General features: G+C 42.6%; 1 protein-coding gene across 9 annotated transcripts in view; it reads right to left on the bottom strand.

Annotated features, from left to right (window-relative positions):
* scrib (scribble planar cell polarity protein) overlaps positions 1-14,222 on the bottom strand; it is a 151,537-nt gene that overhangs the window by 55,844 nt on the left and 81,471 nt on the right. For 8 of the 9 annotated variants that reach the window (XR_014620381.1, XM_084326684.1, XM_084326687.1 and 5 more), the window contains exons 13-16: positions 13,052-13,177; positions 12,283-12,471; positions 10,664-11,080; positions 4,849-4,911 (exon numbers count right to left, since the gene is read on the bottom strand). Coding sequence is in view for 8 of the 9 variants with exons in the window: in XM_084326684.1 (XP_084182810.1) it covers positions 4,849-4,911; positions 10,664-11,080; positions 12,283-12,471; positions 13,052-13,177 (795 nt within the window). In the remaining variant the exon portion in view is untranslated. The remainder of the gene's footprint in view (positions 1-4,848; positions 4,912-10,663; positions 11,081-12,282; positions 12,472-13,051; positions 13,178-14,222) is intronic. The other variant, XM_084326686.1, reaches the window with a different exon arrangement.

Genomic DNA, 14,222 nt, shown 5'->3' with positions numbered 1-14,222 from the left:
TAATAATAAGCTGCAGTGTTCCTTCTACCCAAGATGCAGTTTATCAGGTGACTTCCTACGTTTGGTCCGCGTTTGGTTCGATGAAGCCGAACCGAGACCTACGTTTTCAGGCGGACCAGAGTTTGCGTGTTTGGTCCGCGGACCGAGTTCGACGCGCATTCACACAAACCCGAAAAACCGGACTATCGAATTCTGGTCCGATAGTCCGGACCAAACAGCCCCTGTGTGAAAGCGACCTTAATCTTGCCAAGCTAAATTAGCTTACTGCACTGGCAGATTATTTTACTTAAATACGTCAAGCACATATTTGCTTAAAACGTGTTTTTATTTCTTATTTTTATCAGACAATACTTGCAGTGAGAGTTATCTCTCCTGAATGAATACAGTTGGAAATGGATTCCAGATTTGTTTTTTCTCGGATTACTGCAGAGCAGGAGGGACTGGCTCAGTGATGGCTGTAAGAATGTAGAGATATCATTTTGTCATGTAAACCATTTATTTGAACAAGAAATACCTTTAATTAAAAGTTCATATAGATATACAGTATATTGGTATTAAAGCAACATATGACTCTGGGGAACATCAACACTTTTTAGCACGCATACTGTTGTCGATGAACAGTCAGCGACAGATACTGGCCATGACGGGGTGTCCAAAGTCACCACCACTGCCTCATTTTATTCTGAAAACCAAGTCTAAAAGCAATAATTGAGTACCTTTTGCCTGTATACCATGATCAGCGATTCATAGAAAATGGCTGAATGCTGGTGGTGGATAAAGAGTGTGAAAAAGTGAAAATGTTTCCTCTAAAGTGAAATATCATTTTAAGTTATCATTTCAGTCTACACACCAATGCTTAATTACAGCAGATGACTTGCAAAGACACAATATTGGCATAGTTTAACAGATGGCATTTCAGAATAAAAGCTCTGTGATTTATGAAAATGCTAGACAAGGTTATACTGTACTTAGACTAGAGATAACAGATGAAGTGACTGCGCACTGGGAATATTCATAATACAGTTGACATAATGGGCTTAAAGATCCCCTCCAGACAGATTTTAAACCCTTGTAAAATGTTCTTTATTGAATAATAACAAAAGAAAGGATGTTTTTCCACCAAATTGTTCAATAAAAAAACAAAAATGGCTTAGAAGAATCTGAAAACCTTTACCCTCATTGAGAATGCAAGGTTCTATGGATATGCAAATTGGCAACAAACACCTATTGATATTTACCAGGAATTCCAAGACAGTGTCAATACATACTCCGCTTTCTGTGTAGCTGAAGATAAAGGTGTCAAGTTACCACATCTGACCATAATAGGTTCAAACTATTGGTGACATCACACATGTAACTCAGATTTCAGGGAAGTACAGAGAAGCTCTCCCTCTCCAGGGGAAGACTGTGAAAAAGCCACTATGCATAAATAACAATCTGTATGCCATGCCTCTAATAGCGCTTTCAGACAGACACGGTTCCGGTTCAGGCTCCGTTCTGGAGCCTCTGAACCTTGGTGCTCTCTGACGAACCAGCCCGCGTTTACACCTATTTAAGCAGAACCAAAATTCCACGTACTCCGTCATCAACGGGGGGCGTTACTCAGGCGGAAGTAAACACAACAGTGGCAAAATGTGCCGTGTGCAAAACAGCTTCAAAGGTTCAGCATTGCATCTGCACCATGCTGATCCATTCAACAGGTAGCGCAGAAGCGATTTGCGACTGATCTCAAAATGAGATTAGATTCAAATGTATCGTTATTATACAGCACAAGTACAATACACCATCCAACTAGAGTGGATAAATAAATAAATGCGTGGCGAAGCGGCTTGTGAGGCAGCATCAGCGAGCAAGCGAGCGAGTGCACACACACACACACACACGTACTGTATACGTGCTAAATTCCAATTCTAAGTTCCAGCAAAGTAGGCTTCTATAATATTATTCTAATGACTTGTTTTATTAGGTATTATAGTAGTGAGTCCTACTGTAGAACATGACATATTAGCATGACATCTCATTTAGTAATGTCAATACTGAACGACTGCGTGATTGGCTCTTGACAATTTTTTATGCATATTTTTACCCGCTCTGGTTGGATGACTTCCGCGTCACCAGTTGAAGGATCAGCATAGTGCAGTGCAATGAACCTCTGCTGTTCGCCGTTTTCACTTGTCTTCACAGCCTACAATATTACACGCCCACTGATGATGTCATGGTTCGCAAGGAAAAAAATAAAAAAATTCGGTTCCAGCTGAGAACCGACTTTTCAGGTTTAGAACCAATTATTGTCGGTCTGAACGCGCCGGCCGGTTCAAGATTAGGTTCGGGAACTGGAACCGGCACAGAGTCCTGCCAGTGTGAAAGGGCTATAAGAGGAGTTAATCATTATTAAAAAAGAAAGTGGAGGGGATCTTTAACTGAATGAAGTGTACAATATGTATCTTATTAATAAATAATCTTTGCAACAAAAAAAAAACATTAAAAAAAACATTAAAATATAGATGAGCATCTTTCGTCCAACATCCATGTCCGTCCTGAATGTGTGGACGGTGTCACATGAACTTCTCGTCTTCAGCTTATGCCACTCTTATTCACACAAACCGTCCTGTACGCCTGGGCCATGGGTCATGTCCTCATGATGACCCAGCAATAAAAACCAAGACGGTGCTGCAGTCAGACCTCCCCCGGCCCGGCACAACCAGCCCGCTCACTCCATGGCCACTCAGCCTGGACAGGGGATGATGAAGAGGAGGAGCAGAAAGAAGAGCAGCGAGGGAGGAGGAGGAGGCGCGGCGTGGTAGAACCTGGCGATGGGGCGGGACGGTTATCCTCTTATTTGGATCCTGCCAAATTAATGACCCGCTAGTCGTCCTGGGTGTGGCTGGGTTCAACTCCTGCTTTAGGAAATTGTTGTCCCATGACCTTTTGGTTTATATTTTGTATCTGTCGATTTGTAGCAGCATTCAGTTGATATATATACGTGGATATTTCTCTCACCCTGTTTGTGGTGACATAGTCCGATAAATATTCTTTAGGCGTGAGGTCTTCATTAAGGACATCTATTCCGTCAAATTGATGATCTGCACCTTTCATTACAACTGATAGTGTCCCATTATACATACTGATAACGGTGAATACACAAGAGTAAGATTTGTTAAAGGGATAGTTCAGATTTCTACATTAAAAGGGGCACTTCACCAAAAACAATGCTGATTTATTTTGCACAATCACAACACATTCAAAAAATTTTTAGTTTGACAGAAGATTTTCAGTAAATTAGTTTGAATATGGCCACCAGTGATGTCATCAGGGACATTGAATCCTTGTGTTGCAGCTCAATGAAATTATGTGGTAGATAAAACAATATCAATAGTTTGTCCTAAAGGGACTGTTACCATATCATTTCATGGAGCTGTAATTAATACAACACAAGGATTCAAGGTCCATGAAGACTCACTGGTGGCCATATTCACACTAATTTACTCTCAATAGCTGTCAAAACTAAATTAATATGTGGAAAACGGCTTAGAGATTTTGGATGTGTCTGAGATGATAAAATGTGCATTGTTTTTTTGGTGAAGTGCCCCTTTAAGTGGTCTGAAATACTTGCCAGTAGTGTAGTGGATGCATAACCGCTCACCTACAGAGAGTGCTGTGGTCGAGGTCCTGAGCGAACCGAGAAGCTTCCAGAAAAAAAATTAAAAAGTTGTAATCCACACCTTGGTGCATCGAGAGAACATTTAATCCAGGGCAGAAAACAGCGTGGTGCATATTTCCTATGCTCGATTCTTCTGAACCAACTCCAGTGGTGTGCAGTCACTATGCACTGGGGCCGATTCCAATTCACTAGGGCTGCAACTAAGGATTATTTTGGTAGTCGACTAATCTGTCGATTATTTTTTCGATTAGTCGACTAATCTAACGATTAATTTCTGTCACACTCGCCATCTCTGCTTCCTGTGGGCGCGGCTCCTTTTCTGGGCTCTTAGCAGACTTCTTAGCTTAACATAACAGACGACAGTAAGTTTGGGGGAACTAATGTAATGGGATAACTGGGGTTGCAACAAAAGTGCAACTAGGGCTAAAAACACAATGAAAAAAAATAATAATAATAACAATAATAAATAATATATCCTTCTTAGCAGACTTCTTAGCTTAACATCCCAGGGAACTAATGGGATAACTGGGGATGTTGTTTGCTCCTGACAAGAGTCTCAAAGTCTGGGGTGATGGTAGACAAAGCAACTCTGAGGTCATGTTCAATGTCCAATCTGTTCCTCTGCTCTGTCTTCAGCTGGACCAGAGCTGAGAAGCCACTTTCACAAAGATAGCTAGTGCAAAAAAGAATTTACGACGCATCGACGCAAAAAATTCTGCGTTATGTCGACTAATCGTTGCAGCCCTACAATTCACCATGTCATGTCTGAACTGAAGCTTCCCGGTTCGCTCAGAATCCGGCCAAACCCCCCCCGACCACGGGACTCTGTAAGTCAGCTAATGGTTACGCATTGATTACACTACTGGTCACCACTTTATGTAAATTTTTTTTCTTCCATAATCTGAACTATGGCTTCAAGTTTCCGCTTCGCAACAGCCTCTGGGGTGAACGTCCTACAGCAGCCACGTCGCTCCCCTGCAGGTTCTGCCACGCTGGCCCACGATGAAAGTGAGTTAAACGGTGAGCGCTTTTTCCCTGGCGATTGGCTTTGGATTAATCATGGATTTCTGTGAGGTTGCCTTGTTCTCCCCCTCTGAGAGCGATCAGGCGGGTGAATGAGTGGGTGAGTGGGAGGAGAGAGAGAGAGAGAGAGAGAGGATGGGAAAGGAGAGTAGGTAGGTACAGACCTCTTCCTCCTCAATTCGAGCAGGTTCAATCAGCAGATTATTGACTTGATCAAATGACACCCCCTGTTAGGACGGGAACCAGCGACAGGCATGCGGATTAGTGAGGCCAAAATAAAAATATGCGCACGTACACACACACACACACTCCAACAAACACAACACTAAAATAGACCAAAAATGTATAAATAAAGATTAAATTCCTTCTTTTAATTTTCTTTTTTATAAAGCACACTCAAGGAATAATTCTGATTTTTGGAACCCTAGCCCTATTTCCAACTTACTAATGATGATGTTGATCAGTAGAGTCCTTTCTCAGCACAATCCATGCTGTTTCTCACACTAACTCCGGATAATTAGCCACAAACCAATGCAAAGTCAATGGGGTCAAGCTCCCGTCTGTACAAGTTGACTGAAGCTCACAAAAATGTACTCTACACAGAGCAGAAAAAAAGATTTTGCATACATATTTGTTTGTATGTCTGATTTTGATTGGTTTAATGTTCTATAATTGTTTGTATATTTTATTGGTGTTTTATTGATATTTGTTTTGTTTTTATGTTTTATTGATTATTCTTGTTTAATTTTTATATGTTTGTATACAGACCCCAGGAAGAATAGTCGCTGCTGAGGCAGTGACTAATGGGGATCTGAAATAAAGAAATAAAGAAAAGAAATATGGTGCTATCAGAATAGTCTTATGTTCGCAAGTATTTAATATTAGCTTTTGCCCAGCTGGTCACACTGTCATACAGGACATGCTCAAGTGAAACTCCTTGAATAGCTCTGCTTAAATAAAAGAGCCTACATCACAGCCTTCCCTTAAAGGTTTTCATTGATCGTTTAACAAAAAAAGATTGGAATTGCATAAATAACTTAATATAGCCAATACCGATCAATTAAAGTAGGGCCCTGATACCGATCTTACGGAACCGATCAGGACAACTCTTAACAAAACAATAATTTTATTCAGCAAATCTCTTTTTTTAACAAGATTGTGTGAGCTAAAAGGTGAAGTATTTACAATGTTTGCAATTTGGCGAAACAAGACGGCTAGCCAGAAAGCACTTTCTCACTACACAAGTCTACACACACAGCTGAGGAAAGAGAAAGTCTTAACCAGGAGATAATCGCTTGGTCTCAACAATGGCATTGTTGACTATTACAAAAACCAGATTTTTTTTACATGTACCCCATATTTAATATCTATTATCTATAATAATATCTAGTTTTGAGTTGTATTTGAACATACGGGTACTTCGGCGTGCAGGGCTCACACAATTCAGATCAAAGTGTCAAAACTAGGCATTGCAGATTCAATATTCGGTGACAATTTTCATTGACCAATGAATGGTCTGCAGTATTGAATTGCAGCACGGATAGTACCTTTGGTACCTACTGAAGAGTACTTCAAATCAGCATGGGTACCACAACTCCACACAGGTCAGTTAGCAGTAGGCACGGGACGCTGTATTGGAAAAGCTCTACAAGAAATAGGTCTAGGGTTCCAAAAACTTTAACTATCCCTTTAACATCACCACACAAAAAGCAACCACTCTATTAGCCACAGATCATCCCATTTATAACATATCTTGTCTGCTTCAGGCTGGTTCAACAATTACATAATAAGACTTAGAAATCCACCAGGACGACGGAAATGTTCCACATTCACACCCCAGCCACCAGAAGCAAACACAGGCAGAGGTGGAGAGGAGAGAGCCAGTCTACAGACCAGAACCACACAGTGAGTGGAGAGAAACAACCAAGGAAAGCCAAAGCTCCCGAACCAAAGACATCACAGAAAACCTTTTTACCTACAAGATACTTAATCTCGATTTAAATGGTCAGTGGGCCTATGCTGGGCAAAATGGCGAAATCAATATGATAATCACAATATATATATCTCACAATATCCGATAGCTCCAGTTAATGTTCCATCATACTGAACTGAGTGGTGATGTAAGGTGTGACATCAACCCCAAACTATATATATATATATTTAATATGAGCGTTAAATAAGAGTTAATACTATAATAATATGTACTTGTCATTGTTAATTGAGAAAACAGGACTGTAATTTATTTATATGATCCCATTGAAAGACGATAAACAATAATATTGCCCAGCTTTAATGTGCCATAGTTAATGTTTGTTGAATTGTACAATTAGGCTAAATGGCCAAATCATCTCATTTGAGATATATCTACAGAAGAAATTATGAACATACCTATAATGCATTCTAATCTGCTTATAGCACTGTATAATTATAGTAATAAGCACTCAAATATTAATAATGCTTTATAACAATAATCATAACGCATCATAAAGCATTTTATAATTACTTATAAGGTCAAGTACCATAATACTTCATAATTGCTGGTCATAATCGCTGAGGAGTCGCTTTTGTTGATCAAATGTTTACATAAAAGTAGAATATACAGCTACAGGTGAAATTGTTTCAGGTATTATCTGTACTTTTCTTTTGCAAGGATCATAGTGTATTATCATTTTCATAGTTGTAATACATTATCATTTTCAATTATACATGTGATTATAAGACACTAGTTAGTTGGTGCTTTAAGTAAAGTAATGACATTTTATAATGCACAAGCTGGTTAAAAGTCACTATAAGTGGTCAGTAAAGTGAAAAGTCACTGAAATATCATAAAATCTATACAAGAACACACAACATTTATTTAATTGCTTACCAGGTTATAACAGACAATGAATTGAGTGGTTAGGTACTCCAATTTGACAGAACTGAATGATGGACAGTTACATTTCACTAATGTGATGTCTCCCCAAAAACTCACTATTGACTGAAGTTATAAATAACACCTGAAACATTTCCTACTTTACCTGTAGTGTAGCTGTATAGTTTACTTTTATGTAAATGTTTGATCAACAAAAGCGACTCCGGAATCTTATTTTTTTGCAATTATATTGTGATACTTGACCTCATAAGTAAATATACAATACTTAATCATGTGTTATTGTTATACAGCATTGTGAATATGTATGAATGCTTATAACTATAATCATACAGTGTTATAAGCAGATTATAACGCATTATAAGTATATTTATAATGCATTATAGACATGGACATCATAGAAAGTGTTGCCAAAATGGTATATAATAATACAAATAATAATACAAATAATAAAATAAAAACTAAGCAATGTACCTCTCTGGAATATTTCTATAGAAGAATTCTATGCCTATACGATACAAACTGGCCTCATTGGATCTCAACATTCCAGCTCTGCCAATGAACATTCTGGTTGGTCTGAAGACACACAGACACTAGGGGTGGGAATCGCCAGAGACCTCGCGATACGATACTATCGCGATACTTGAGCCGCGATACGATAGTATCGCAATACTCAATATATCGCGAATATTGCGATCTTTTTTTTTTTTTTTTACTGCAAAGTAAAACTGTCAACATGTTTTATCTAATAAAATAAAGTTCAGTCTGTTCATCTCACTTCAATCATTTTTATTGCAGAACATGGTATTTTCTCAAGCAGACACTGTAATCTGTGTTGCATGTACCTGACAAACTGAACTGTTTGTATTACAGTCATATTCCAACTTAACTGAATGCACATGTGTGTGGACTACTGTACTATTACAGGTATTGAAATGAACAATGCAACTTCCTTGTACAAAAAAATTATTTTAATTTAAATTTTTTATGAATAATTTTTGGCGTCCCTGTATCGATACAGTATCGCCACGCAATCGCAATCGTATCACAATACTACTACGTATCGATTTTTTCCCCCACCCCTAACAGACACACAGACACAGACACAGGCACACAGATACAGACACAGACATTGTACTTAGTACATTAGGTAGCAGGCTTGTTCCTGATCCCCACACGTCTTTGGTGTGGTCAGCTCAGTTACAAAGCTCATGGTTTCAAAGACATGTGCGTGTGCATTACTTTAAAAGGTAATTCCTTTTTTATTGACTTTATGTGTGAAATGACGTGAGATCAAAGAAGGAAAATGAGCTGAATACAAAACTCCCCGACAACCAACCAGAGTCAGGCTTCCCAAAGAATGGTGATCAATGAGTGTTGTTTTATGTAAACCAAAACATTTCAGGAGCACTCTTAACACACACACACACACACACACACACACACACACACACACACACACACAAAAAGAGTGAGGCGGCAGGTGGATCCAATTAAAATCAAGAAACGGCAAATGATCTGGTGAGAAGCATAGCGCTGAAATGGACAGAAGGCATGGAGCAAGAGGGGGGCGGGGCTCCGTCAATTTTGACATCATCACACATAAATTACAGTCATGATGACAACACCTAACAGTAGAGCTACGTCGATCTTCTCATTAACGAGTACAGCACAATGGTAGCAAAGCAAAACATAAGAAATGCTGATCTCACCCACCCACACACATACAAAATAAAAACATCTCCCAGTGTTCTCCGAGCCAAGGGAGTAAAACATGGGGATTTAACGAAGAGGAGAGGTGAGGATGAGGACAGTGTTGTGCGGTGGGAGACACAGTGGAGGACATCTTGTCTTTGCAGGGACAGAGCAGAATGCCAAGCCTGGTAGGGAGGGATGCCTAACCAGAGAGAGACTGCTGGTGAATACATAGCAGGGTGAAACCAGGAAGTCCCTACGCTCACTGTCTAGAGGCGTTCATTTGCACAACAACCCTGCATGCAATGGCAACAGTCCCCTCTCAGTCAAGTGCCAGCAGTCCACTGCAAACTGAATGCAAGGTGCAAGGTGATAGACGGCTTCTATGCGTGTTAAGAGTTAGCATAGAGGCTATGAGCACTGAGCAGGCCATTATCAATGTAGGAATAAGTCAGGAATGGCATGGATAGAGAACCTTTTATTATCAATGAGTCATTTAATTATTATTGATTGTATTGTTTTGTAGTTCACGATGTACCTCATGATATCAAAACACTGACGTAAAGAATCAGCACATGATCTGTTTTGTGTGTGTGATGTGTAAGTCAGCGTGTACCAGCTGCCCTCTTTGGTCCCTGGACCCCCCCCCTCCCCCTGGGGCCCTCCCTGTTACCTTGGACCCTGGACCCCCCCCCCCTCCCCCTGGGGCCCTCCCCATTACCTTGGACCCTGGACCCCCCCCCCCCCCCCCCCCCCCGGGCCCTCTCCGTTACCTTGGACCCTGGACCCCCCCCTCCCCACCCTGGGGCCCTCTCAGTCACCTTGGTTCCTGGACCCCACCCTCCTCACCCTGGGGCCCTCTCCGTTACCTTGGACCCTGGACCCCCCCCCCCCCCCCCCCCCCCCCCCCCCCGGGCCCTCTCCGTTACCTTGGACCCTGGACCCCCCCCCCCTCCCCACCCTGGGGCCCTCTCCGTTACCTTGGTCCCTGGACCCCCCCCTCCCCACCCTGGGGCCCTCTCCGTTACCTTGGTCCCTGGAACCCCCCCTCCCCACCCTGGGGCCCTCTCCGTTACCTTGGTCCCTGGAACCCCCCCTCCCCACCCTGGGGCCCTCTCCGTTACCTTGGTCCCTGGAACCCACCCTCCCCACCCTGGGGCCCTCTCCGTTACCTTGGTCTCTGGACCCCACCCTCTCCACCCTGGGGCCCTCTCCGTTACCTTGGTCCCTGGAACCCACCCTCCCCACCCTGGGGCCCTCTCCGTTACCTTGGTCCCTGGAACCCCCCCTCCCCACCCTGGGGCCCTCTCCGTTACCTTGGTCCCTGGAACCCCCCCTCCCCACCCTGGGGCCCTCTCCGTTACCTTGGTCCCTGGAACCCCCCCTCCCCACCCTGGGGCCCTCTCCGTTACCTTGGCTTGACTGGAATTGACCTCCAGCTCCGACATGTTGGCCCTGTGCTGGTGGAGCTGTGGGGTGACGTTACACTTGTCCTCTTCCTCCTCCTCCTCCTCCTGCTGCTCCTGCTCCTCCTCCTCCTCCTCCCTCCTGTCCCCGGTGGTCTGACCTGGGGGGCCGGGGGAGCCGAGGCCGGGGGAGCCGAGGCCGTCGGGGCTGAAGCCTTGCAGCAGAGCGGCCACGGCCTCAGGTTTGGGGAGCTTGTTGATCTTGAAGTGCTTCTTGTAGTGCGGCGTGTCCTTCCTGATCAAACGCTGCTTCTCCGCGGGGAAGGCTGGCCGCTCCTCGTCCTCCTCGCTCCGCTCGCCCCCCTCCTGCCCGTCCTCATCCCCGCCACGGATGATGGGCTCCTCCGCAAAGTGCACAGTAGGCTGGGGGGGAGGCAAGGTTTAAGGAGTATGAAAAGACAAGAGAGGGGGCATCAAATACAGCCCCCTCTGGTTCTGTAGGAGTTTTCTCTACGGCCCTGTGGCTTCTAGTGAAAGTAAGGATTAGTCGCAATAATCTTACTATGCAACGTGGAAACCTCTGGTTCTAGGAGATCACAAAGTAGCTGTGTAGATGTAACATAAAATGAACATTTAACCTTGTTTACCTTAAAACATCTTATATCTTAACTCATTGACTGTCAGCTATTAGACGGGGCCCGTCGTAGCAATGCCACGCTTTAAAAGATAGGAGTGCGTCACCTTGTTTGTAGAGCTATAACTATATTATAGCTATGGATACAATACTATGGCCCATTTGACATCACGGTTCAATATGTGAAAAGAAATTAATTTTTACATCCATACGTTCCCGTGTTATACCGTGGTGAATATAAGTATAGTTATAGCGTGGTCTGGGGTCATTCCCGAAAGGCTGAGTAATAGCCTTATATGTCAATTCTACTATAAACGTTGCAGTTTCTTGCCTGTACACGCTACTATTCCGAAATCAGATCTATATCATAGGTATTATGGTTCATCATGAATGCATGAAAGGGGGGGGGGGGTCGTTTGTTGATGCTTTGATCGTCACCAACGGCATACGTTGTGGAGTAACTTTACACACACATGTTGCGATCGAGGTGAAGACATGGTTGGATCAACGCAGGATTGATATTATATAGCCCTTACCTTCACTAGGATGTACCCCAAAAAGAATATTCCAATTTTCTGATCGCGAGTCCCAGTATTGGTGTCGATCGTGTCGCCAACATAATCCACCACACATCATGCATCGGGAGCATTTGACGCTTCTCAATCCGATCGTTATAACCGCTCCATTCGCCCGACAAAGAAAAGTGTGCCCGGTGACATTTGACCGTTGCACAGGCCAAGATACAAGGTTTCAAAGGGTGCTCGATACCGCCGTCTAGCTGGATGCGGCCGGTATTGCACTTTGGCGATCTCAGACTAATTCCCTATGGTAACACCAAGGTCCCTGGATGAATAATGAATACAAATATCGAATAAAAGACCAAAACCCGAGATATCTCGGGTCTGGCAGCCAACGCATTTTTTAGTTAACCCGACTTATCTCGGTTTTGTCAATTAAAGAGTTAAGAGTTAAAAAAAAAAAAAAATCTCACCTCAATGTACTCCACCTCCATCTCATCTAGCTCCTCCTCCTCCTGCTGCCGACAGTGGCTGTCCACAAGCTCCTGCCCCTGGGTGGCGGCAGTCAGGCCCCGCCTCTCCTCGTGGGAGTTGGCCGAGGCTGTGCTGTTGGAGGCCTGGGAGTCGTGGCTCTGACTGGACAGGCCGCTCAGCCGCTTCTCCTGCAACAACCAGTGTGATTTAGAACCAGATGCAGCCCAGGCTGAAGGGCCACCGTCTGTTATCCACGAAGGTCACAGATACTGTACTGGCAAAATTCTATTTGATGATGCTGACAATATAGTTATCCATGTGAGAGATAATACCCACACTCATTAGGGGTACTCGTACTTGGTCAGCAAAATGGTATTGATGCACCTCTATTGACAGTGAAGCACTCCGTCTATAATGAAGGTTATAACTCTGTCTATAATGAAGGTTTATATCTCTGTCTATAATGAAGGTTATATCTCTGTCTATAATGAAGGTTATATCTCTGTCTATAACGAAGGTTATATCTCTGTCTATAATGAAGGTTTATATCTCTGTCTATAACGAAGGTTTATATCTCTGTCTATAATGAAGGTTTATATCTCTGTCTATAACGAAGGTTATATCTCTGTCTATAATGAAGGTTTATATCTCTGTCTATAACGAAGGTTTATATCTCTGTCGATAATGAAGGTTATATCTCTGCTTATTGCATCAAAGCCTAAGAAGCCAATTTAAGTGCGACTCCATGTTAGTGGTGGTGTTCAGTACCTGTGGGTCGGGAGACTCAGTGTCTCCATCAGGTTTGGAGGTGTAGGCTTCGTTCCGCCTCTCCTCGATCACCTTCTTCATCACCTTCAGCTCACTGGGGTGGGGTGTGGCTCTGCGCTGAAGGCCCTGGAGCAGGAGGGGGGGGGGGGGGGTTAAATAGTCAGAAAGCCCTGCTACAGACTGAAATTTTTATTAACGGATTGCAGAATGGGTACAATACAGTACGGCTCAATACACACAATTGTTAAGGGGATGCAGACCAGAGAAAGATTTTCGTCTTGTTTACATCAGGGTCCCCCATTTTCAATTCATAATGAATTGTAAGTAAGGGTGCAATTAGCACCGTGCAATCCATTCTTTGTGGATCTAGCCCCAAGTCTGACGTGGACAGGAAACCCGTCTAAATCCCCAATCATGAATCACCCATTGGAACAAAGACATAACCTGAGGCAATGGCAGTAAATCAAGACCATTTATTGTTTGTTTAACCAGCCATGCTGGAGGCAAAAAGCCCCGGCAATGTATGCAAATGTATAGAAACCTACTATGTTTTGGTAAAATAAGCAGTTCTATGTCATACAAAATTGTATTAATTAATTAGTAGTAATAATAATAATAATAATAATAATAATAATAATAATAATAATAATAATAATAATAATAATAATAATAATAATAATAATAATAATAATAATAAGTTATATAATAACATTAATAACCTACTGGAGGGCATGATCATACTTGAGCTAACACAGAACTACCAGACAGGTGATCTGCCTGACATAACATATCACAACCTGTACAACTACATTGTCAATCAGCAGTCATATTTCACTGTGATCTACACACAGCACAATGCAAAGCGTCTAACACATCCTCTTTGGCTGGTAGCTAGCATTAGCGCTAACATTAGCTACTGTACGCTAACCAATCTTGCAGCAAAATAGCTATAGCTGCAGTTCATTAAAAAATTTTATTTGATTGACACTAGTTAGCTTAAGCTGTACCAGCCATAGCTCTAATGTTTGGTAGTAAATGTTAGCGCCAACGCCTGCTAATATGAAAAGACGCTTTACACTGTGGGGTAGATTATGGCTTCAAACATGGGGGCAGACATATTTAAGGATGGCATACTCCTCCTCCCCCCACTATTGTCCTACAAAAATAACTA

The sequence above is a fragment of the Notolepis coatsorum genome, assembly GCF_963971535.1.
Source record: "Notolepis coatsorum genome assembly, chromosome: 12".
In the NCBI taxonomy this organism is placed as follows: domain Eukaryota; kingdom Metazoa; phylum Chordata; class Actinopteri; order Aulopiformes; family Paralepididae; genus Notolepis; species Notolepis coatsorum.
This window is presented reverse-complemented; position numbering and strand designations above follow the sequence as displayed.